Source organism: Telmatherina bonti (genome assembly GCF_933228915.1).
Source record: "Telmatherina bonti genome assembly, chromosome: 1".
NCBI lineage: Eukaryota > Metazoa > Chordata > Actinopteri > Atheriniformes > Telmatherinidae > Telmatherina > Telmatherina bonti.
The window spans coordinates 31,398,061-31,422,393 of NC_136619.1; the positions used below are offsets into that span (position 1 = coordinate 31,398,061).

Sequence of the window (24,333 nt, forward strand, 5' to 3'; positions counted from 1 at the left end):
AAAAAGGAATAAGAGGGTCATTCTATAGATCTCTCTATATCAGCAGAAGGCATTCTAGCATTACTTTTCCAAATTCTTTTTCCCCACCTTAACGGTTCATTGTGGATCACCAGCAGTTTGCCAATTTCACAATTTTCCACAAGTGTTCATTTGACTGAAGTCATTCAACATTTTGACTTTAAAACCTTTCACCAAGCGATGGAGTGACACACTACTCACAAAATGTTATATGTTGAATTTAATCGCTCTAAAATATTTTTTACTACCAACACGACACATTGACCCATACATGATCTATGTCTCACACAGGACAAAACTGGCTTGAATATATAAATGTGACATATCACAAATACTCCAAACTTATTTCCAGAAGACTGGGGGATATTTTTAAAAGCACAAACAAAATGCAATGATTCAAATTTTGCAAGCAAAGGTTTTATTCACAGTAGAATATAATGATAATATGGCACATGCTCAAAGTGAAAATCAGCTGGAAAACACTTAGCAGCTAAAGTTAAACTGCAACACAAAATGTCACAAAAAGACTGAACATGCCCCAAAATTAAACTTCCATTGCCATTTTAAGGTCGTAGCAATTTTACCTGTATGAGTACGGTCTTTTATCAGCAGATAATTTAATATTACAGAGAGAGAGAGAGAGAGAGAGATTTTTTTTAAAAGATTTTTTTCCAATTAAAAATAATCCAAAATTTTTTTTTTTTTTAGAGAGGAGAAGAGAGAGAGAGAGAGCACACTTTTCTTCTTTTAGTTGGGCTTAATAATTTCACCCCCTTTGGCCCCAGCCTGTCCCTCAGCTTGCCAGACCAACTTGTCGCATCCTTTTTAAGTGACTTACAGACACTGCTTTGTACAGACACTGGCACCTTTTCTTCAACATCAATGTAAGAGTATGACATGTGACCACCTTCTTCAGAAACTCATCACCATCTTTCCCATAGTGGCAGAGACACTGCTGGGACAACTCGACCTTCCTGTTTGTGCAGCAAGCATCTTTGGCACCCACCAGCAGCTGACCTTCGAGTAGCCAAGGTCATCATGGACAATTTTGTGTGCTGTCTCAACAAATAAGCTCAAAGTCCTTGCAATGTCATCCACTGTCACCCTTCTGTCATACTGAATGAGGTCATTGACTGATTCAATCACCACAGGAGACCTCACTTTGTTAGGCCTCCCAGGCCCGTCTTCATCCTCAACACTGCTCCGTCCTTGAAACAATTTAGCTCACTTGTAGACATTTTTTCAGCTGAAGCATGTGGTACCATACACAGTTGACATTCTATGAATTTCAACTGGTTTGTACCCTTTGGCAACCAAAAACCTGATGACTAACTGCTGTTCAATCCTGGAGCATGCTTCTTGGTCAGTCATCTTTGTTAATCACCAAAACTCCAAAATAAAAAGTTTTTTTTAATCTGCAAAATAAATTAAATCCATGTGAAAAAGAAGTAAAACAAAATTAAAAAAAAAAAAAAGTAAGCTTCCAATTAGAAGTCCTTATACCAAAAAATTCACCTTATTTATTGAATGACTCTTGTATGATAACAGCATGGGCCAGATGTTGACAGCTCTTTCAGCCACAGGGACATTTTTCACCCACTGGAGGCCGCAGAGACATGGGGGGAAAGGTAGAGGATCCATCGGGTGTTTGTATTAAAAGATCAGGCCTTCTATCTGCAAGAGAACGAAACCTTTAAAAGCTGTATCACAACTTGAAACTACTAGTATCTAAATCCACATCCCAGCACGGCTTAAGGCAACTGTAACAACAAAATGAAATGTACTTTAAAAAAAAAAAAAAAAAAAGTTTGAGAAATTTTCTTATGAATGTATTCCTCAATTCAATCTGTGCTGCCATAAAATTTAGCAGTCAGAAAGCACGAGGAAAGCTCAGTTTAGCATCTCTTTGCAAACCCAGAAGCTGAAGAAGTCTGCTTCAGGTCTATCAGCGGATGCAAATCAAAGTCTTTCCAATCAAAAGACAAGAAGTCAAACACTCACCTGCATTTAGTGGCTGTAAAAAATAGTCAAGTGTTGATAGTTGTTGGAATTTCATCTGCCTGATGTCATTTCCAAGAGAAAAAAAAGTCTAAAAAAATGGAAAGAGAAAACAAGACAATCAAGCATTCAAGTATGTGCTAATATGTATGTGTGTGTGTCTAAATTTTTATATATATATATATATATATATATATATATATATATATATATATATATACACATACACACACACACACACACACACACACACACATTTTTTGGGTGCCGATTAAATTTAAATTGCGATTCTCACAATTCTTTAATACTGCTGATTGTTGTAGATTAAAAAACAAAAAAATGTATAAAACTTTTTTTGCTAGTCAATTTTCCTGATTTCAATTAGAAGAAAACAACACAGTAGCCAGACCATCATTCTGCTGCCCAAGAAGATAAGTAAAAAGATTGATAATAAAAAAAAAAAAAAAAAAAAAAAAAGAAATTTTGGATTATTTTTAATTGGAAAAAAACCTTTAAAAAAATCTCTCTCTTTCTCTCATATATATATATATATATATATATATATATATATATATATATATATATATATATATATATGTATGTATGTGTGTGTGTGTGTGTGTGTATGTATACACACACATACGTATAATATCAGATGTTTCTTCTGTCCTCCCCTCTTCAATCTGAGGCGCCATGGAAACATAGCGAGCAGAAAGCGCGGGGACATTTCATATTGCATCTGCAACAATTGAACCTAGCTTCTCTCACAACAGAGAGCCCAGGCTGTCAAAGATGCTGCTTTCACTAATCCAAAAGGACTGATCAGTAGAAACTGATAAGACCCTGTTCATACAAAGTAAACAGCTAAAGTTACACTTACATTGATTTTTCTGATGTTCTCCTTCAAGATCGGCCAGCTCAGATTTTGTTTGCAGGACTAATGATGCAGTTATAAATGCTTTATGCCACAGCATCATCATCACCATCACAAACATCACACCATCATTTGGTCAGGGCACTCCAGTTCAAACAGCCATTATCCTCCATCTGGTCCACACAGACGTCCACCAAATGGCAAATGATCTGCTAATGGAGAAAGTGGAAATGGAGAGATCATTTAGTGTTTATTCAAAGCAGAATAAATCAAACATCCTCAACATTGAACACTTTAAATGTGACCTTTCTAGCGCTGTGAATACATGTGATACAGTACATTTGAGTTATAGACCAATTAACACGGCTTTAGGACGAATATTACTTTTAAAAAGTGTCATCAGTTTATTTCTTATGAGTGAATTTAAAAAGGTATGTTTTTTTTTCTACAAACCACGAGGGTGTTTCCGGCAGATAGTCAAAATGACCTGGTGAGAAACTAAGTTTAATGATCCCTTGAGTTAGCTTAACACATTTCGTGATCGAGTTTTGGTCGACTTACATAGCTTCTAGCCAACAACACAATGACCACCAAAATCTTTAAAGATATGTCGTCTAATATTCCCACAGAGCTTTACAATCTGTGCGAAGTGAAATGAAATATCAGCACCATTAAAACAAAAGTTAGCATTAACATTAGCCAGCTACCAGAAATTAAACAGGTCTACATTGTATTTTACTGTTATGGTGAACTGCGTTATCCTTCTGAAAAAACAAATATAAAAACAAAAAGGTGCTCTGCGATATTTTCGACGTTTAATTCACGAGTCAACACTGACACGAGCTAAAGTTTTTGGTAGCAAAAGCGGAACTAGCTTGTCTCCACGTGCTCTCTAAACTTAACGCACTCGTGTTTTTCTTGAGTTAAGAAGAAAAAAAGGCTTACATGGTATACTTACAAGGTGCCATGACAGGTGGGAAGACTGGACTATTGAAACTGTTCAGCATTATAGACAAAAGGCTGAGTGCTTCTGTCTCAGGTCAGCAGCTGAAGGTCCAACTTGCAAAAGGACCAATTCAGCCTCAGTGTTCAGATAATATACTGTAGGTCTGCGGCTCACTTTCGCCCCCTCGTGGCGGAGTAGAAAATGTGATTTGTAATGGTCGCTCCCTGTAGTTACTTGTAAAAAAATTTAAAAATAATTTTTTTTTTTTTTTCGCTTGAAAACCATAGACTAAACCAGTAACATCCAGTAATTAGTTTAGGATATTAATTCATTTATATATTCATTTTAATATTCTAGTTCAAACAAAGTAATGTTATGTGATTTAATGGTTATTCCAGAAGACCACTGACTATTTTACAATCACGAAATAGTCAGAAAACAAATACTTGTCAAATAATGATCTTTTAAAGAAAAAAACAATTAAATAGACAATAAAATTAAAAAAGAAATTAAAGTTACACCAAATTAAACCCAACGCCACAAATTTAAAACAATAAATCTTTAAAGATGCGTCAAATATGACACACGAAGCCAACAAGCACGAGCCCGACGCGCGCGCCCGCCTCCTTTCATCATTTTAGGAGGGTGCATTTCCCTTCTTAATTGGACTCTGCGAGCTTTAATGATCTGCCTCCGTTTTCCCGTGCATTTACGAGAAGACATGCAGGCATCAAGGACGACAGGTAACTTAGTCGTTGACATGTCTGTTTCTGTCTGTGATTACAGTATAAAGAATATTTGTTCTTGTCTTAAGAATAGCAATTCAAAATGCAATCTATGGATTATAAGAAACTAACAGTTTTGGGAATAGTGGAAAACATATTGTGCTTCAAATATTTACAATTAACTTTTTGTCCTCCTTTTACAGTATAAAGCAAAGTTATGTTCAGAGCAGTGTTTGGAAACAAAAAGGATGGAGGAAAACGAGGAGGAAAAAAGAGCCTGAGACATGCAGGTAAACATTACTAGAGCTATCTGTGTATCCTAAAAATACATATAAGCTTAATGTTAATACATTATATTTGGAAACTGTTTTAGGATTATTGTCCTGGGTTGCAGTTATGAAAAAATAAATATGTGTCTCATGTTATACAGGTCTTGTCTTATATGATGATAATATCAAAGTTCTCTTGGGTGATTAGAGCCATTTCAATTAGCCTAATTCATCAGTGTGTTCCGTCCTTCAAACAGTGTCCCGCTACTTGTATTTAAAGTGTGTCAAGTGAAGTTAGAGTGGGTTAGGCAAACATCCTGACCTACTAAACACTGATTTTCACAAGAATGTGTGAGTTGCTCATATCTGAATGAGTATAATCTGCTCCGCTATGAAGGTGCTCGAACTGCTCTGGCAATGACTAGGCTTTTGCAGCGTTATTAGTAAAGCCCCAGTTCACACTTTAAGGATGTTTTGCTGTTCAAAGGAAGCTGTTTGTATTGTTCACAGGGTGAACTTGTCAACTTGCTGCAACATGGAGGAGATTTCAGACTGCGCAGTGAATATACATGAGCATAAGTAGAACTCGGTACTAGAGCAACCATGTTGTTTATTAATATTTAATAGTGTGCAGCATTGGGAAGCAAGAACAGAGAAGAGGATAGAGAACTGTGTCAGTCTCATTAAATTCATATAGTATGTTTACAGTACATTGGCGTAGCTCTGATCATTTGCTGAGAGATCTTGGGTTTTTCATCTGATGCTTGTAGTATTTATGAGTTTTTTTCACACAATATTGTCACATTGTTCTATCATGCACTGAACCCATGAGTCTATATTTCATACAAGAAAACAGCAAGAGGAGAATAATTCATTACTAAATAAACTACATCACTCTCATATAATCATTATAGATATCAAAAAGACGTCCATATTTTGCATAATGTCTGTTTAAAAGGGACGGGATCAGACTTAATGGCAGCAATTACAATAGACAGGAGAATGAAGAAATGTAAAACTGAAAAATAGTGACTGTAGCATGTTAAATGAGTGTGATGCCATCCCTTTAAATAGATATTCTGGTATTGCCAACTTTCCATTACCTCACACAGCAATTTGCCTCCCAGGCAAGATATGTTGCTCTGTTGCAGCCTTAAGTGAGACATATTTTATGGAGCACTGGCACAGCTTTGTTGAATCAATATGTCCCTTACACTGTCTTTTCTCCACATTCACTACATCTATTTCATGCAGGTTGTGAGGTGTATACTCCAAGCACCCTGCAGAAGGGCAGTGGCCATCGTGCCACTTGCATCCGGGACCAGGACAGTGGCCAAAGTGACAGCCCAATGAAACTGATGAAACTGACCAAGGGCATGTCCATTTCCTTACCATCCTCCCCTCTTCTCCCTCGTCAGGCAGACATAGTCCCCTCCCAGTCGTGCATCAAGTTTCCAGGTGGGTTATAAAGAATAATCAAAACAAAGTTGGGTGACAAGGAGGTTAAAAACTATAAAGATACCGAAAAGGCTTAAACATCTTTGCTTTGATGATCAGAGTGGCTTCTAAACCTTCAGTTGTCTCATAACAGAAAGTACAAGACAGTACAAACTGACCCCTCAGGGCCCTAAAACATGTAGCAGATTGTCAGAGTAAATAATTCAGCAAAATTACTAAAGGCAAGAAACCTCAGTTACGTAGGTCTTCATTGAAATATATTAGTTTGAACATATCGGCTATTTAGCAAATGCATGATCAAATTCAAAGTAAAGCTTTTTACGATATTACTAACATGTACTTTAGTTTAAGATCGCTGTGGAAGAGTTTACTGATACATTTAACATATACAAATTCAGATGAAAATAGTATTTATACTTGGATATATTGCCTTCCACATTTCATGTTGACCTCTTATATCAATAACAGTAACAATAAATGTAGTGTACAAATAAGAGACTGACACAGTATATGGAGACAGGAGGCAACAGCATTGTGCAGGAACAGGAAACTTTTCAGCCCAGTCAGTAGGAATATATACAAATATGAATTAATTTACTATTTGCAAAGTTACCTGCGAACTTATCAGAGCTGGTTTGAGACCCTTACAGAAATCCTTCTCTCTCAAAGCTGAAATCAGAACTTGGCAGCCTTGATTAAAAAACGGATAGTCTTTTAACTCACGGGGGTAATTTATTGCAACATTGGACAGATGGTGGATATACCACTGAAAACACTGGAGATTTGGGGATTTCTAATTAACATGGTATACGAACAGGCTGCCATCAAATCTGCTTGCTTTTACATCAATTTAGATATGTGATAAAGAAACAGATAATATTATATAAAGTTTCAAACTAATAAATAATCACAGAATGTGCGAGTTTAATGATAGCATTTTGATACAATTACTTTAAAATGTAGAAACTCTATCATCTTTCACATTACAGAACGAAGAGAGAACAGTGTTGTACTTTAAAAGAAACACAAGGTGGCGGTGTCCTGCAGCAAGTATTGCCAGCCATTCAGAAAAAAAGCTGCTGTTACGTTTCGTTGCTTGCACCAGTTCCACTGCTTAGGCAAATATGAAAGAGAAGGAAAATTACAGCAAGTCAACATGTGCAGTGTTTGGGCTTTAAGTCTTTCAACACTTTCGATTCAAACACTAAATTCTCTTGAGAAAATAATGAGTTAATTTCAGTGTTTCCTTAAACAGATCTGTTGCCCTGAAGAATCTGCTTCCATCAATCCTGAAATATTGTTGCATAAATTGAGACACACCCACACACATCAGAGTGCATGAACCTACAAAACACACACACACACACACACACACGCACATGCATTAGCAGTATTAATATATTATAGATAAACGCCTACAACACTGAGTATTGTTTGCATGCACGGCTTACGCTGTGTACATACTGCTGTATACTCCTGGGACACAATTCAAATTCTGCACCGCAGATCTCATCTGGGGAGGCTTAATCTCTCTCATTCTCTCTCACTCACTTTCTTTCATATCCCTCCCTTTCTCCACCCTCCAATCCCTCCCTCCCATCGTGCCTGCTCTCTCTCCCTCTCCCTCCTGCCTCTTTGCTGTGGCCAAAGGACGGGTAAGGAAGCTGGAGTATGTGGATGGCTCTTCCAGTGCGAGAGAACCTCTTGTCTTTGCCTCGTGCCGTGGCAAGACAGACCACAGAGGTGAGATCAGGAGCGTATGGATGTGTTTTTGTCTATTTTTCCAGGTATTGATCAATGAAGCCGTACAGGATTGAGAGTGGGTTTGAAACGAAAGAATGAAAAGAATGAATGAGGTGGTCTTTTAAGAAAAAGTGTCTGTGTGTTTGTTAGTGTCCATAAGAATGATGACGTCTGGGTGTTTCTGAAAGGATCCGTTGTATCTCCTCAATCTTTTTCTTTACTTCTGTAAATGTCATTTGTACAGTTAAGGGTAGATTAAAGCCACAGTAGTGTAAATACATCTCCTCCAGCTTTCTTTTCGTTTTTAACCAGAGGGCTACCCTTAGGCTAAACAGATTTCATGAGGCTTCCTCCATCCTGGTTGCCAGGCACCTCCAGCTTCCCGTTTCCATTGGCAACTGCCAGGTGGTTTGATGAATAGTACTGGACATTCACTGTACCCTCATGCTACTCCAGATTGAATCTCAGGGTTGTGCTGACTAAATGCAAAGTTTTCTCTCCTCCCCTCACTGAAACAGACATCCTCCCCAAGTTTTCCTTTGCTTTTCAGGGTGTGAAAAGAGTATTAACAAAAGCTGTCAGTGAAAATCAGAAATGACTAGGTTTGCCTCTTGAAACTGACCTTGATCCTTTCAAGGCTATGCTTGTCTTTGGCACACAATTGGGGCTAATGAAAGAGCAGTTTGATGCTGTATCAGAAAGCCAGAGAGACAGAACAAAGAAGAAACATTGAAGGGAGTGCAAAATGAATGTGATGTCTAAATGAAAAGATGTTTGTGAGGAGGAGTGAGCTGTTCCTGTAACCCATGTTGTCCCGTCATCCTGTTTATATGCCTACTCAGTATGCGTGTTACTCAGCTGTTCATAGATAAGATGTGAAAATGTGGGACTGTAGTGCTCAAATGGAAAATTTAAAGAATTTAAAAGACTTTCAGCTGTTTTTTTTTCTTTTTCTACTGATTCGAGCACAAAACTTATGGGGGCTGGGGTAAAAGAATAAAGAAGCCATAGATGGTGATGAATGAATGCAGTGCATGGCCTGTGTCCGTCAGGCTCTTCAGCAGAAACAGTGGAGGCAGAGCCGAGGTCCTCCTCTCCGTTCCAGAGTCGACACGAATCTCATTGAAATTCACCAGCCGTCTCTTAACCGAGAGCACCTGGCAGGCGTATGCACTGGCAAAACTCACAAACTCACACAACCTCTTGCCGCTGCCTCAACCAGGGACCGGAAAGCCACTGTTTATGCACTCGGAATCGGTGCAGCTGGGGGTGCGCTGACCTGTGGATGCATACATTTCTTGCAGTCGGCAGCTGGCGTTGCTGGGTGGGCAACTCGTGAGCAGAGCTGAGCTGAATGGGAGTGTCATGATGGTTTAATTTGGCCTGCTGTTTTTCTGTGTCATTGTTAATCGTGTCATGAATTTGCGTGTCTCCCAGACCTCCACGTGGAGCCCCACCTTGGCTCCTCCCTTTCTACCCAGGAACTGATGACCAGGCTATGCTTCTTATTGGGAGAAGCAACGGCCGGCACTGCTAGCTCTCCAATGGAGGATAGGAGGGAAAAGAAGGTAGGACACATACTGATTTACTGGTCCTGTGTTGTCGTGCTACATAAAAAAAACACTGGTTAGTTTCTGACCCAGTCTTCTCTTTTTTTTTTTTTTTTTTTTTTTTTTTTTTTAGCATTTTGATCACTAATTTCATGTAACTATGCCTTTTTGTGAATGCATTAATAACTGGGGACAAAGAATAAAAGCATGAAGTTTGAGCATTTATTAAATGTTTTGCTATGCATCAGTCAATTTCCAATTCCACACAGAGTGACCCATCAGTTTTAACCCCTCTGTGTGAAGAGTTACTGTGCGTGCATATGTCTCTCCATCCTTCTGCTTTTGCATTGCTCAGCCTTGGCCCATTTTCTCAGCCTCATTCCACCACCTGAGCTCCAGATTCAGTCAGCTTCACAGAGATAGCAAGGCTCATATGAGGAATGTGGGTTGTCCTGGCTAAGATAGATGAGGCTTTGGTATAAAGGGAATAACAGTGAGCTGTTTAAACTGCTGCTTTGCCTCCCAACAGTCTCTATGTTGCAGAAATGTTGCATCAGTAATGAAGAGAGTGGAAATGGATGCACTTCATCAAATAAAAGGATAAGGAACATTCAAAAGCAACTACTTTTTTCCTGAAGGAAATTAGTTAGTTTAGTACCAAAATATATATGCTTCAAGATGTCTTAGTCTTTTAATAATTAGGAAAGCAATTAAATACATGAAAACATGTGATTTAAAATATTTGGACATATTTAAAGTTCCTCTATGAAAATAAGTTAAACTAAGACCTCTTTAACATTCAAAACAAAAATGTAAAGATCTTCTCTTAAATTATTGCTATATACATTCATTTTTACAGCTTGAACTTTCCACCATAATAGGGTTATTGCGGTCAAGATTGGATTTTGTTTTCTTTGTGGAGATTTACATGCAACAGTATTAATGTCCTATGAAAAAAAGGACAATGAAAAAAACTGTTTTTAATATTGTGATACATACTGTAATTGTATCTTTAACTAGCCTCCACACATAGCATGAAATTAGCATAAATTGTAGTATTAGATATGTAAATCCAATAAACACCATCATTCAGAAAGTTTTGATTTAGTGTTAATTGGATTTTCACTATATCTATATGATATCTCTACCCTCTGACAACTATGAAAATTGCTTGCTGTCCATTTTGTCTTTGTTCATTCATCCCTTAGTGGAACTGCAGCATGTGCAGACAGTGACTTATGGTTTAAATTTTACATTTCGACTCTAATTGATGGAGCTTGGAGCAAAACCAGCCATCATTATGAAAAACTGGGAAAATGATAGCCTTGATGAAAATAACTGGATTTATCCTTTCAGTTCCCATCTGCATGCTCTCTCAAACATACTCATTCAAACAAACCAGCATGCATGAAGGCAAACACTGTCATGTAGAGTGTAGTTCTGTTAAGAGGGTGGCAGCCGACACTATTAATTTGCCACACTTTTGCAATAATGGAATTCCACTTAAATAGGGACTTTTCAGAAACAAGACAACCCACTGAAGAGTCATTTCCTTTATCAATGTTATGTATTATGTGTGTGTTTTGTATTTTATGTACACTGACCCACCCTTTTAGGACTCCAACAGCAAATTGTTCTTTACGATAATAAGGGAAGATCTTTAACTAAAAAGTTATTTTTATGAACAATTTATGCTGCTTCTGTGTTATCCTGTTTAAAAATTAATTGTTACTCCTCCTGTTGTTTTTTTCTTTGTGACATGTCTGCCCAGGGGGGGAGTCCCAGCTCCACTCTGACCTGCAGCACTGCATCCCCCTGTTCAGAGAGCCCCACATCCACCCTGAGCATCAGTGCTGGAGGCCAGTCTTTGCCCCAGCCTTTACCCCTATCTTCTCCTCACTGCGGATCCAGCACTAGTCCCAGTGGAACCCTGTCCAGCCCTGCACGCAGCCCTGCCCCTTGTCCTGGATCTGGACTCATCTCTGGGAGCAGTCCTGGGCTTCCATCGCAAAGCCCCACCTCAACCTTAGAGAGCAAGGATAGTGGAATTATAGGTGAGAGCTGCAGGTTTTCAAATGATATTTATAACCTTGATATATTAAGCAGCAGAACATGGATGGATGGATGGATGGATGGATGGATGGATGGAGGCATTATTGAAGTTCAGATAATTTTTTCCACTAGGTGAAGCATGACCATTGTAGATGTTTAGCCCTGATTCACTTAAAAGTAAAAAAGCATGAACGAAATAAACATCACTGGCCTGAATAACAGGAAATTTGCATTTATGAATGCAAACATGAATTGTATTTAAATCCCCACAAATGAAATGCTGATAAAAAAAATAAAAAAAAGTTCGATACAACATCACTTAGCTCTTAATCTATCTCATATGTGGACCCTAACCTCACCGCTAGTCTCTTAGTCGTTTGTGCCACTTCAGCCTTAAGGCTTCAGCTCCCTCCTGTCAAAACTGGGACACTGCTGTCTTTGTTGCTTATGGGTCTGATTCTCCCAAAATAGGACACTTTTCTACTTAAATAGAACTTGTATTTATAGTTGAATACAAAAGGCACATCAAGTACAATAAAAACCCATTGATTGATGTGTTCATGTATAATAAAACTGTTTTGTGTGTTTCATTGTTGAGTAATGGTGTTCTATTCTAATTAAAGCCATTGCTTTGGTTTGGGCCTAATGTCATTTTAAAGAAAAATGTATTCATCTTATTCTTTGATTTACTTCTTTTTCCCTTCGGCTATGGTAACAATATTTTCTTTGTTCTGCTCAGCAACCATCACTAGTTCTTCTGAAAATGAGGAGCGCAGCAACTCCAGTGAGGGTCTCACGAAAGAGGAGGGTCTTGGGAGCGGTGCTGGCATCCTGGGCCATGCAGGCGAAGACCGCCATTCCAGGCCAACTGGAGACAATCTGACAGCCCGACTAGAGGAGGTTTTACCTAGAACTGAGATCATGGAGCCCAGGACTCCACCGGCACCAAAAAGACCCCTTCCACAGCACCATATACACGGCACCTCCTCACTTGTAATGACCCGTCCCAATTCTGTGGCAGGTACATTTCTCTTTTTTTCCCCATGTTACTGAAGAAAAATTTGTCTGATGCAGAGCTTAACTATTAATTTTATTCCATTTCTTGTCCTGTCAATATAAAACTTGTGCCGGTTAGCTCATCTGGAAACAAAGAAGTAAAATCCTGCAACATAAAGCAAATTTATTAACATACATTACTTGGAGTCTTTCCATCACCAAAGGGTTGCTAATCAACCGGTAGAGATTTCAGGAAGTCCCTCACATGTCCCCTGAAAATCCTGCATGTGCAGTTTTTACACCTTCATTCTTGTAACTATGAAACAAATGAGACATAATTAGTGAGCAAGCGACTGACTTGCCAAAGCTTCCATTATACCGTCGATGAAGTGGGCTAATGAGTGAATGAATGTAACAGCTGTGACATGGGTGATTAATTAATGGTGATTAATATTGACTGAATGGCAAATTGACTGAATTGATTGTTGATTTGACATTTTCCAACAATCCAAATACAAATCAAATCCAAATACAGAGAAAGCATAGATTGCAAAATCTCTGCGATGCAGAGCTAAACTTCACTGCACCATGCGCTAGTGCTCTACTTACCACTGAAGCTGGATACACACCGTAAGCAGAACCAGTTAAAAGTCCTGGGAGGCTTCCAGTTGTCATAAAAGTACCCCTCCCCTCCCTAGTCACGATCTTTGCTTGTGCACAAGGCTCTTTTTCTTCCTTTAGATGTCAGTTCATTTGTGGTAGGAGCAAAAGAAGAGATTCCCTAAGGAGTGGATTCACAGTAATGCCTGCCAGTTTCTTCTGTCAGCTGGTGCTTTCATTTCGACACTTGATGAAATTCAGAATAAAGATGAAGTGAGCCACATGTACAGTAGCTGCTAGAATCGTGCTCCACATTCATGAAAGATACGAACATGCAGTTAGAGCTAAATGCACACAATGATACACGTTACAAGATGAAATGAAACTGATTTATTCCTGAGTGGAATATTTAGTTCTCATAATGGTAATATTGTCTGGTTAAAAGAGAAACCAGCTGCTCATATGAGAACAGAGCTGAATTTCATGAGGATACTGTATTATTTAGTTTACTAAAATGAGTGAAAGTTGTATCTTAGCAAAAACACGATACATTTCAGAAATTAAAATGCAGTCTATACAATAGTGCATATGAAACAGGAAGATTAAACAGCAACAGAACAGATGAACAAACAAATTAAAACAATAACAAATTGAACATGTTTTACGCAGCATTGCAGATGTTTGAGTTGAAATTCATTAATACTCATTTGCAAAAAAAAAAAAGTCTAAAAAAGATGACTGCTAAGTGGCTGCATGTTCTCATTATTTCCCTCATGATTTGAGTTTGTGGAGTTAATGGAGAGAATTAGATAGTTTACCTCAAGGTATCCTTAAATAAATCTTGTTGTGATACTGTTGTCTAGTAACACAGGAAATGACAGAGGACTGATGTTACCTACTTCATTACCATCTTTTTGGACATAGATTGGTCCAGCTCAGTATGATATCTGTTGTCAGAGAGAGTGCTTAAAGGGAAGTCAGTGGTTTAATATGTGCAGAAGTTCCATTAACTGCTGTGTTGTATGTAATTTTTTCAGTGCTGTTTATGTGTACTTACATAAATTTAAAAACCACAAATAGTATGGCTTTTTGTCCATTTCAATTTTCATTTGAATGTTCAATTTTTTAAAAAAAATATTTTTGCTAGTGTGTACCATACTGAGGATCATCTGCTTCTAGCATCTTATTAAACCCATGCTATTCTGCTTTTCACTTGGGTACAATGTCCTGCTGGCATCAAACGCTTGTGTAATTTCATTCCTCAGCTGCTCTGACCTTTTATATTGATAGCGCTGGTAGATAGACAGACTGGCAACATGAGCTTATTAGCTGCTTTTTTTTTTTTTTTAAATTTTGTTGGAATTAGGATGGAACCAGGAATGAGATTTTTTCATGACAAACATTTTTTTGTTTGTGTTTTCCTTTTTTTTCATTTTTCTCAACTTTTTCATTTTTGCACCAAGAAGAAAGTCATGTAAAAATGTTTCCTCACGCTTTCATTTCAGGCAGGGTTATTCCTACAAATTTTTGATAAGGTTCATAATTGTCACAGACAAATATGCTTATTAACATTATTGCTTTACAAACTTATATTTTGCTGGTTTTACAAACTTTACACATTGATGTAAATAAGACTGATGGTGTTTTTCGTAACTGCTATTTTTATTAGCCAATTACAAACAAAAAAATGAACTTGTGCATTTAGTTTAGATAATTATTGATTGCATAACTGTCATAGTTTTCTTCATTCAGCTGTGAGTTAAACTGATGGAAATGTCATATTTCCATAAAGTAAAAGAACCAACTGATGGCTGGAATCTGACCTTTTAATGTCGTCATCACCTACATCTTCATTAAAGGACATACTGGCCAGTTTGCTAATGTGCAGTAGGTAATGGTAGTACCACCCAAGAAAAAGTAAGGACAAGATTTAGTTAGGATTTTTTTCAGTGGACAGAAATGACATTTAATGTATTAACTAGTGTGTATTAATTGTGCCTGTAATCAGATTTGTGGAATCCACAGCCAGCTCAGCACCTATTGTTTGCTTCCAGTCTTTCTTCTGATTTAACTTCATCATGACTGTAGCCTGTAAATATCCATATTTAGATGCAGGGCAACAAGAGGGCATCTCTTCTTTTATTTGGTTAGGGGTTTTTGTGTGTGAGTGTGTGTGTGTGTGTGTGTGTGTGTGTGTCATTGCTTTTCGTAAACAGTCTCTTATACCAACTTCATGATTCCATCACTCAGGTCAAGAAAAGCTGTGCCAGTTTATGATTAGTTATCATTGTTCAGTTTGTTAACACAAGGAATTTATTACTACAATAATTTTATTTGATACAGTAATCATCAGACAAAAATACTATGGAAACAAACTTAATTGTACAAAGAAACACAATGACATCAATCTTAACCTTTAATTTGGTGCCAGAAATTTCTCAAAATGTAGAGTTGGTCTTTCCCCATTGAAAAGCTTCACTTAAGTTGATGCTCTGCAACCTGGTGACACAAATCTTCAGGTAATGCTAAACTCTCAGGGATGCTGAGGGCTTGGGCTGGGGCTGCACAGCTGACCTTTAAAGTGATGAAGGATCAACAAGGGCTGTAGGGCAATCGGCTACACAGTCATCAACAGGGAGCATAAAGGTGGGCAGTGAGTGTTGAATAGGTTGGACCGTGAACGGGTGCAAGGATGAGCTGTCTTGATGTCCCTGTGTCAAACTGGCTGAAAACATGTTTTTACTCATTCACCATGCTCTTGGTCTACTCAGCCATTTGGCCTGGCTGTCTTTAGCCAGCAAGCTTTCTCATCCCACTCCACACCTCCTTCACACTGTTTTGCTGCAGACTGTGCTCCATCCTCTCACTGTGGATGTTCTTTCAAGTCACATTTCTACACTCCTGTTTGTGTTTTTTTTTATGCATGTCTTTCTTGTACCTGCTGGAAGTAATTCATGTTTTTACTGTTTATTGCTTTATTCTTCCAATTTTCTTGTCTGGCATATTAAAAATTGTGTCATTGTTTACTCTGCAGCTGATCTGTGAAGAGTTAACACATTAGTATGTACTCTGAACAGAACTATGAATGTTAATCAGGGCAATTTAAACCTATAAGGTTTTTAGCTCATGTTTGGAAACTCTAAATACATGACTACAGAGCTGGGAAAACATATAAGTAAGTAAAATTATATCCATAAATCACCTATCATGATTAAAAAAAATTGCAAAGTGCTTTATAAAGACATGCAAAACAACAAGAAAAAGTAAAAAAAAAAAAAAAAAAAAAAGAACAAAAGCTAAGCAGACGCAAGTTTAAAAGATGAGTTTTAGCTGCTTTCTAAAAGAAATCACATGAAGTCAGAGGAAAGAAGTTGCAACTAAGGCTCTGTTTCCTTTTTTATCAGTTAAAAACTAAAGGTTTTTGTCCACTACCTTCTTCACTGATTTATTTTCAGTATGTTATAGTGCAGCATGACTTTGGACTTCTATTTAACCCACTCTGAAAGTATTCAAGACAGGAGTAGATGATTTCTTTTTGAATGTTAAACCAATGAAAGATTAACATCACTGAATGAATGACATGGACTTGTCTTAAAATAACATTGTTCTTCCGTAGAGTTTGATTTCAATAATATATATTTTCTGTACTAATTCTTTTTTTACAATCCATTTTTTTAAATATATAATCATATTATTAGTAAAAGTAGAAATAAATATTCAGACAACCTATATTTGTTTTAAATCAAGCGTTCCAATAAGCACACATTTTTCTGGTCATTTTTAATTCTGGTAAACTATAATCTAGTTAGATGGCTCTCTGCCATGCCTGATTCATAAACCTCTTAGACTAAATTCAGATATTAAAAAAAAAAAAAAAAGCTATGAACAGATTAAACTAATGCAGAGGTTCTTCCCTTTTTCTATTCAGCTGCTCCAAAGACCGAGAAGCAGTGAGCCATTAAATTACTAGACATTAATGAGCACACACTGAACAGGTTTTAAGTTGATCAAAACTGACTGAACTGAAATTTTCAGCTCTCCATTAACTGGTTTCTGCATTTTAAAGGACAGGGTATATTTACCTTGAAAGTAAATCTAAGAGAAAAAGCTAATAATAACATAAAACTGTGTTTGTATCAGTACTGAGTTGTTAAACAGAGTCTAGTAGTTTTGCGGGTTCTTCTCCCAATTTGCCACCGTAAAAACCAAGTAGCGAATGACTGATGACAACAATGAAGGAGGTGGATAATTTAATGGTAATAAATCTTTTTTTTCATATTTGATGGGTACAAATTATGAAAATGGAAGATCATACCTATTAAATAATACAAGAGCAGACAACCCTACATAAACTGACCTAATCAATTAGGATAAACATAAACCGGTGAAGCTATTTAATATGGAATATGGTTAAAAAAAAATCATAAGTATTTCGTGTTGTGGCTACTCTGGGACTGACATAGCTGGTGAAATACAATGACTGCTACAACCTATCAGTTTAGATGTGATTTAATGCTTGATAGTGGATGGCATTTAGGTTAGTTTGATATTTAACTTGAATACTGGATTCTGAGGATGTCAAGGAGCAATTCTAGCACATTTCTCCTCTATTATTATTATTATTATTATTATTATTATTATTATTAATAATAATAATAATAATAATAATAATAATAATAATAATAATAATAATAATGGTTCTATGATAATATTCTCACCAAAGATCACCATTTAGCATCTCACCAAAGAATATTTAATCCATCTTCTATTTATTTTAATCCAAGTCTTCATAATTGTAACAGCTTGGCTCGACACATGCACATGTTAGGGCACATGTATCTCACTCTGCAGTCCACAATGGAAGAACTTGCTCATTTTCTTCCTAACTACACTATCTTCTTCCGCTCAAAATTCTCCCAAAAATAGAAGGATCAGACCCAAGCCAACCTTACCCTGTGTCTCCCAACATAGACACAGAGAAATGTATGAACAGCTTGAAAGCCTCCATGTTTGGTTTCACTATTGGTTTTGACTTAGTTTATATTTGGACATTCTACGTCTGCATTAAGATGGTGGTTTCATAACTTGTACAATGCATATGCACACACACACACACACATATATATATATATATATATATATATATATATATATATATATATATATATATATATATATACGTGTGTGTGTGTGTGTTTGTGTTCTGTTATTTAAAAATCTGTGTTGAAAGAATTGTCAAAGTAGACCACCTCTGCTAATTTAAACGGCCATCTACAGGATCTTGTGAGTTGTTTCTTTGTAGAGGACAAAATTTGAGAAATGTTATGTTACAGATGCAATTTTGTCCTCACTATTCACAGTAATGTGGACAACAGACTCAGCTAAAATGCCTAAAACTGGAGAAAATAAGCTAGGTTGACCTTTAAACTCTGAGGTATGAGTGGGTTGATGGATGGGCAAATGTGGGAGTTGTAGAGAACTCTGAATAGAAGAAATTCTTTATCGTATTTCTGCAGTTGCCTTTTCTGTGGCTTATTTCCTATTCATTAGACAAAGGCGTCCGGTCCTGTTATTGACAGTTTTGTATCACAGCTGGCAAAGTGTTCTCATTGATTATCACAAATTTGTTGTTCTGAGAGTAAATGCTACATTTGACCAGTTAATGTGAGTTTTAAATTACAGGATCTGACACGAGTTATTTTTTTCTCCTCCTTTTTGATCCCTCAAGGTCATGTTTTAGAAAAGCCGAAAAACTGTCTCATGTTACCATGGATACAGAAATTGATCAGAGTATCTGCAGTATGTATGTGTATTTTACAGATTGCCTGCATTTCTTTCACCCTTCTTTTTGTACAGCAACAAGCTCCACCCGACTGGAGGATTTAAGTTATCTGGACAACCAAAGGCCTACTGGGCACCGAGGTTCTGTTCGCAAACACAACACAGCTGGACGTACAAGTGATGACTCCAAAGGTATTTTTTTGGCATCACCTCAGGGTGAAAAAAGAGCTTTTAAATATAGCTCATTGCAGAAACACTTACTGACCTGTGTGGAACATGTATGCACTTACCCTTAAGGATACAGAAAATGGTCTACTTTGATAGTGTCAGCTCTGTCTTTTCTCTGTGTCCAGGGAGATTGGTGCCATTCAAACAAGCTGACATCATGCTAAAACCGCTGCTATTCGAAGTCCCTGGCATCACCACAGAAACACCTTTTGTTGGGCGGGATTGGCTTTTCACACGTCTGGAGGAGGTCCTGAAAAAAACAAGTAGCTGTGAGGGCCGAGGTGCTGTCATTGTGGGCAATGCAGGCTCTGGCAAGACTGCCATCATCTGGCGGCTGGTGACGCTCAGCTGTCATGGTATACGCACACCACAGGGAGGACCCAGCATTCCTCATAGTCCCAGCTCCTCCCCTAAATGTAAGACTCCGATCTTTAGCCACAAGCATTAGTGCAAGAGCACAAGTGCTGCAACTTGAACACACGCAACATGTTCTATAAGTACTCTAGTAAAATCAGATTCTTGTAAGATATTGGAAGAAATCTTACCTTTTTAGTCTCAGAATCTTTTTCTATTAAGGTTTTCTTTAATGCCATGCAGAGGAAAAGTCTGATTCTTATTCAAACACACAGGAGCATACATGTGTAGAAACCATGAGCACAAACAAAAGATAACAGCAAGAAAAATAAACAGACAAAACAAAGCACAACTCCTTCCCCTTCTTTAAATATGCCATTAGTTGAAAGGTATATACAGACATAATGATATAACAAGAAACATTTGTTGGTTATTAGCTCATGCTGGAGACTTCATTAAGATGCCTTGCTTCTATTATTTATGATATCAATTTATGAAAGGTCCCTATATATTCTTTAACTCTCTGTTCTCATGCAGGAGTGAAAATTTGATCTCTCCTCTGATTAAAAAGCACATCATGACTAACAAACTTAGTTTATGAGTTGGTGGGACAGTGTTTTTCCATTTAAGTAGAACAGAACATTCAGCCAGGAGGAAAGGAAAGGACAGGGTGTGATAGTTTTCAGGTGGCAGGAAAATCTCCTCCTCAGTGACAACAAACAGCTGTTTTTAGCAATAGGGTTGAAAAATGAACCTCTGTCCAAAACATGGCGAGGCTGGGGTATGACCAGTATATAGTACAGCAATGTGGGGTGTTTAGCTGAATTGGAGAAGCAATATCAGCAGAGTGGTTGTTTTTCACGGTGCTGAATAATACTTGACAAGCAGTTTATGATGCAAAGTCGAAGTAATGAGAGCAGGATGTCATGGTAAATCATTTAATGTCTTCTGAAAAACCACAATCTAGAAGTTCAAAAAACAGTGGCGGGAAGCTAATGCTGCTATTGTTACCTTTTGTACCAAATGCCATCATCTTAAACTGTAAAAAATATATCGCAATTGGTCATCGGTAAATATCGTTTATTGGTCATAACAACATTAAAATCAGTCATCGGCTAAAATTTTCATATGTTCGCATCTCTAATTTTGAACTAAATGACCTGAGTACCACTTTAAACTGGATTAACCTGTGATGAGTGCAAAAAGAAGACAAATTAAGCAATTAAAATTTTGAATTCCAGGTTTCATGTGATAGTAGCATGCCTAGATCCTCCTCCCATGCTGCTCTGAGTCAGGTCTCTTGTTTTAAGTTTTAAGTTTGACTAGAGGCTGCAGAGGACTCAGATTGGTCTTGTCTGGGATGAACTTAAACAAAGAACTGTTTCAACGATCGCTGAATCTGGAAGAGTCACAAGAAAAATCCATTTTTGAGAAGGAGTTGGTAACTGGGTCATGTACACTTCTTTCGAGTTCTCCCCTGAGGTTTCTCTGTTGATTGCAGTTTTGTAGGAGATTTTAAGATTGCATTTGTTATTTATTAATTTATTCATTTGCTCTCTCTCGTGGGGGCACTTGAACTGCTCTTTACTCTGTAAAAAAGATGACAAACCTCTACTGCAACTGGAATGTGCATGTTGCATGCTGTGACATGGTTGTGAACCTTTGTTTTTTCATAAATTGTGAGATGCCTGTTGTGAAAATAATAAAGAAAAAATAAAAAGAACGGTTCACAATTACCAGATGTCTTTATCACATCTGCTGTCACTGGAGTACAATAGGAACTGTTTGGATTAAAGGATGAGGATGAAGCAGTGGAGCAAAACCAGAGCTGCTTTCTTATATTATTTCCCTTTATAACTCTACTGTATGTCGTTTACACTTTAATACAGCAGGTTGATTAGCATAACATGTGAGGAATACAATCTGTTAAGAATCATGCCGCAGTCTTTGAAACATTTTTTTTCTAAATGTCATTGTTTCCAGTTTTGCTTACACATACACAAAGTATTTACAGCAGTTTAACTGTGTCGCTTTAGTGACTGCACTTTTGAAACTCCTGTGCTTACACCAGAGATTTCATGGCAGCTTTGCGTGTGTTGCTGTCTTTTTGCACTCTGCTCAGGTGTGGACAAGCAGGGAAAAGCTGCTTCTAAACAGCAAGCTGATTCCCAGGCCAACCAGAGCTCAGCTGCAGGAACGAGCGATAGTTCAGCACAGAGGAAAGAGGCTGTAAGATGCCTGGCTGCCAAGGTAACAGCAAAAAAAAAACAAAAAAAAAACACACATACACTCTCTCATTTGCATTTCTATACTCATGATGAATTAGAGATTTCTCTTTACAGACTGTAACTCCATCCCTAAAAATCATAGCTCAACATTTTTCAAAGTATTTCTTTAGTCTGTAGGGGATAGTTTGGGAAGATTAGTTCCACTATAACTTTTGCTTTAATGTGAAGCTGAAACTTCAAGCAGTCATCTTTGCATAAACCGTCTGTGCCAGCGCCCTCACCACTCTAATAAGAAGATTAAATCTTGTCACTCTCAATGGTATACAAGTGTGAATACACCAGTTTCTTATTTTAAAAGGGTTATTTGTTTCTAGACTCAGAGCAACTGCTAGGGAAACTAGAAAAATACCAATCAGAGATAATGTCTTCTGTGTTTGACAACACATGTTTGTGTATGTGAAGTAATAGCCAACACCAAAAACACACAATTTTGCATTTTGTTTAAAGCCCTCTAAATCTAAAAATGTCTTTTTCAGTTCAGAGTAGAATGATTAGACCTCCTTAGCTCTATTTCTGTCCAACCAAGTTAAAATCTGCTGCATTTGCTGCACCTCAGAAGTGGTAGGCTGAGAATATTCTACTCTTGCTTTTTGCTTCACTAAAAACAAGATATTTACTTTAGGAAATCCGTACCAGCATGCAACAAAAAAGCATGAGTTCTATCTTTCCCCAATCTTAAGGTAGAAATGTGAATTTCTCATTTGTCATTTATTGCAGCAATATTCTTCCATTTGCAAAAACAAACAGGTTAAACTTTGCCTATGTCAGCAGCAGTTCTTCATATTAGCCTCTAAAACTAATGAAACCAATCAAACCCCATCATTATTAGGGTTAATAATGATGATATAGTAATATGGTAATATTGTAGCTTAAAACTTATCGAATACTATCTGAAGAGAAGCAGACCTTCTGGAAAGGTGTGGAGTAGAGTCTAGTGGGCATGCTGCTAAGTTAGTGTGAATAGAGGTGTAAATTAATGAATGATAACAATGCAGTGTCCCTTTTTGTGACTTTGACCCAAGTGTCCTGTAGACATTTTTATTAAGACCTCAGAAAACTGTGTCAATGAGAAAAAGTAAAATAGTACCTTGTGTTTTGAGCTGTGGACTTTTCATGGATTTTGCTTCCATTTAACCCTTTCATGTATGAATTAATAAAAAAACATTGCAACATCTTTTTAAATACAGCATTTTACCTCTACAGACATATGCAATGACACTCTTTTTTGTTTATTAGTGATATTTAGATTTTATCATGATTTATCATTTTATTTTATTTTAACGCATTCAACAGAATATTTATAAAATAATATGTAATCATAATTATAATATGTAAGCTTCTATAAAATATAGCTGTATTATTTTCTTTTCCTACTTACTGCAAAGGCAAACTTTCGTAATTACATTATTTTCAAATAAATCACATATTTGTTTATTCTCCAGTGAGTGGAAACATATTTGGATGACTCACTAACATCGACTGAAGTGGTTTCTTTAAAAAAACATACCATCCTCATTCATTAATATGCAAAAAATGAGCTTATAAATAGGTGTCTACTATAGGACCATTGTGTCTAATTACATAATTTGTGCTAATCCAAACCAGTAACTTAACATAAATCAGTTGACATTAGTTTCCGATTGCTTTTCAACATATTTAGAAAAAAAGGAACTAGATAAATTAGAGCTCCTGCCAAATTCTCAGACTGTTTCTTGAACCCCAAAAACTAAATGCTTTGTCAACCCCCCCCCCCCCCCCCCCCCCCCTTTTTTTTTTATTTTAGTGCAAAGCCCAAAACTAAGTCTTACAGGCCAAAATGATATCACTTTTCAACATGTTTCACTCTAAGGAGCTACATTTAAACAGCCAAACTATGTTAACACGACACAGTCCCCAGAAAGATAAAGAATTACACACACACAACAGACATTTGTACAGCTTTTCATGCTGTTGCTGAACAGACTGCTGACTCACCTGCAGTTTACAGACAAAAGTAAGAAATCACTTTCATATTATAGAAATGTACTTAAGCGTTATTTCTGTGGTCTTGTTTTGTTTTATTCCTTTCTCAGCTCTTTTGTCACCAGAATTGAAATACAATAATAGCATACACCATAACAAACTGTACTCCAGGGAGCGATGATTGTTAAAAACCTTTCGCAGAAGACCGACTTGGGAATATTTGTGAAAAATCAGCATTGTTGTTGCTTTGATTTTTTTAAGTTCTGAGGTTGGACTCTTTTGACACTAATGTAAGGGTGCTCATCTCTCCTTCTATGCACATGTAGAACATGCTGGTGAGTGCATCACGTAGATGACATGGAAGCTTCTAAATTTACTAACTTGGCCTCAATAAGAGTTTCCATGGGAACTAGTCAGGCTGCTTGTGATGGTGAGGATGTTTGCTCAAAAGCAAAATCATTGATGATGTTATGTATGAACTCATATCTTAG

General features: G+C 37.1%; 1 protein-coding gene and 1 long non-coding RNA gene across 4 annotated transcripts in view; one reads left to right on the forward strand and one right to left on the reverse strand.

Annotated features, from left to right (window-relative positions):
* Positions 1-400: 400 nt before the first annotated feature.
* On the reverse strand, positions 401-3,951 carry LOC306755055. Of its 3 annotated transcripts, none has more exons than XR_013771283.1 (4): positions 3,849-3,951; positions 2,897-3,099; positions 2,020-2,107; positions 401-1,692 (listed from the first exon to the last, which is right to left on the reverse strand). It is a non-coding gene; the product is annotated as an uncharacterized lncRNA (long non-coding RNA). The 3 variants fall into 3 exon arrangements; XR_013771284.1 differs by having other exon boundaries at positions 2,897-3,102; XR_013771285.1 differs by having other exon boundaries at positions 3,836-3,950.
* Positions 3,952-4,778: 827 nt separating this feature from the next.
* The window catches only part of LOC306754966 (protein TANC1-like), a gene marked incomplete at both ends in the record, with an annotated part of 35,310 nt that continues 15,755 nt past the window's right edge, over positions 4,779-24,333 (forward strand). The window contains 9 exons of the mRNA XM_079239150.1: positions 4,779-4,851; positions 6,085-6,288; positions 7,939-8,031; positions 9,469-9,599; positions 11,335-11,635; positions 12,373-12,654; positions 19,086-19,202; positions 19,364-19,654; positions 21,715-21,842. Coding sequence (XP_079095276.1) covers positions 4,779-4,851; positions 6,085-6,288; positions 7,939-8,031; positions 9,469-9,599; positions 11,335-11,635; positions 12,373-12,654; positions 19,086-19,202; positions 19,364-19,654; positions 21,715-21,842 — 1,620 coding nt within the window. The remainder of the gene's footprint in view (positions 4,852-6,084; positions 6,289-7,938; positions 8,032-9,468; positions 9,600-11,334; positions 11,636-12,372; positions 12,655-19,085; positions 19,203-19,363; positions 19,655-21,714; positions 21,843-24,333) is intronic.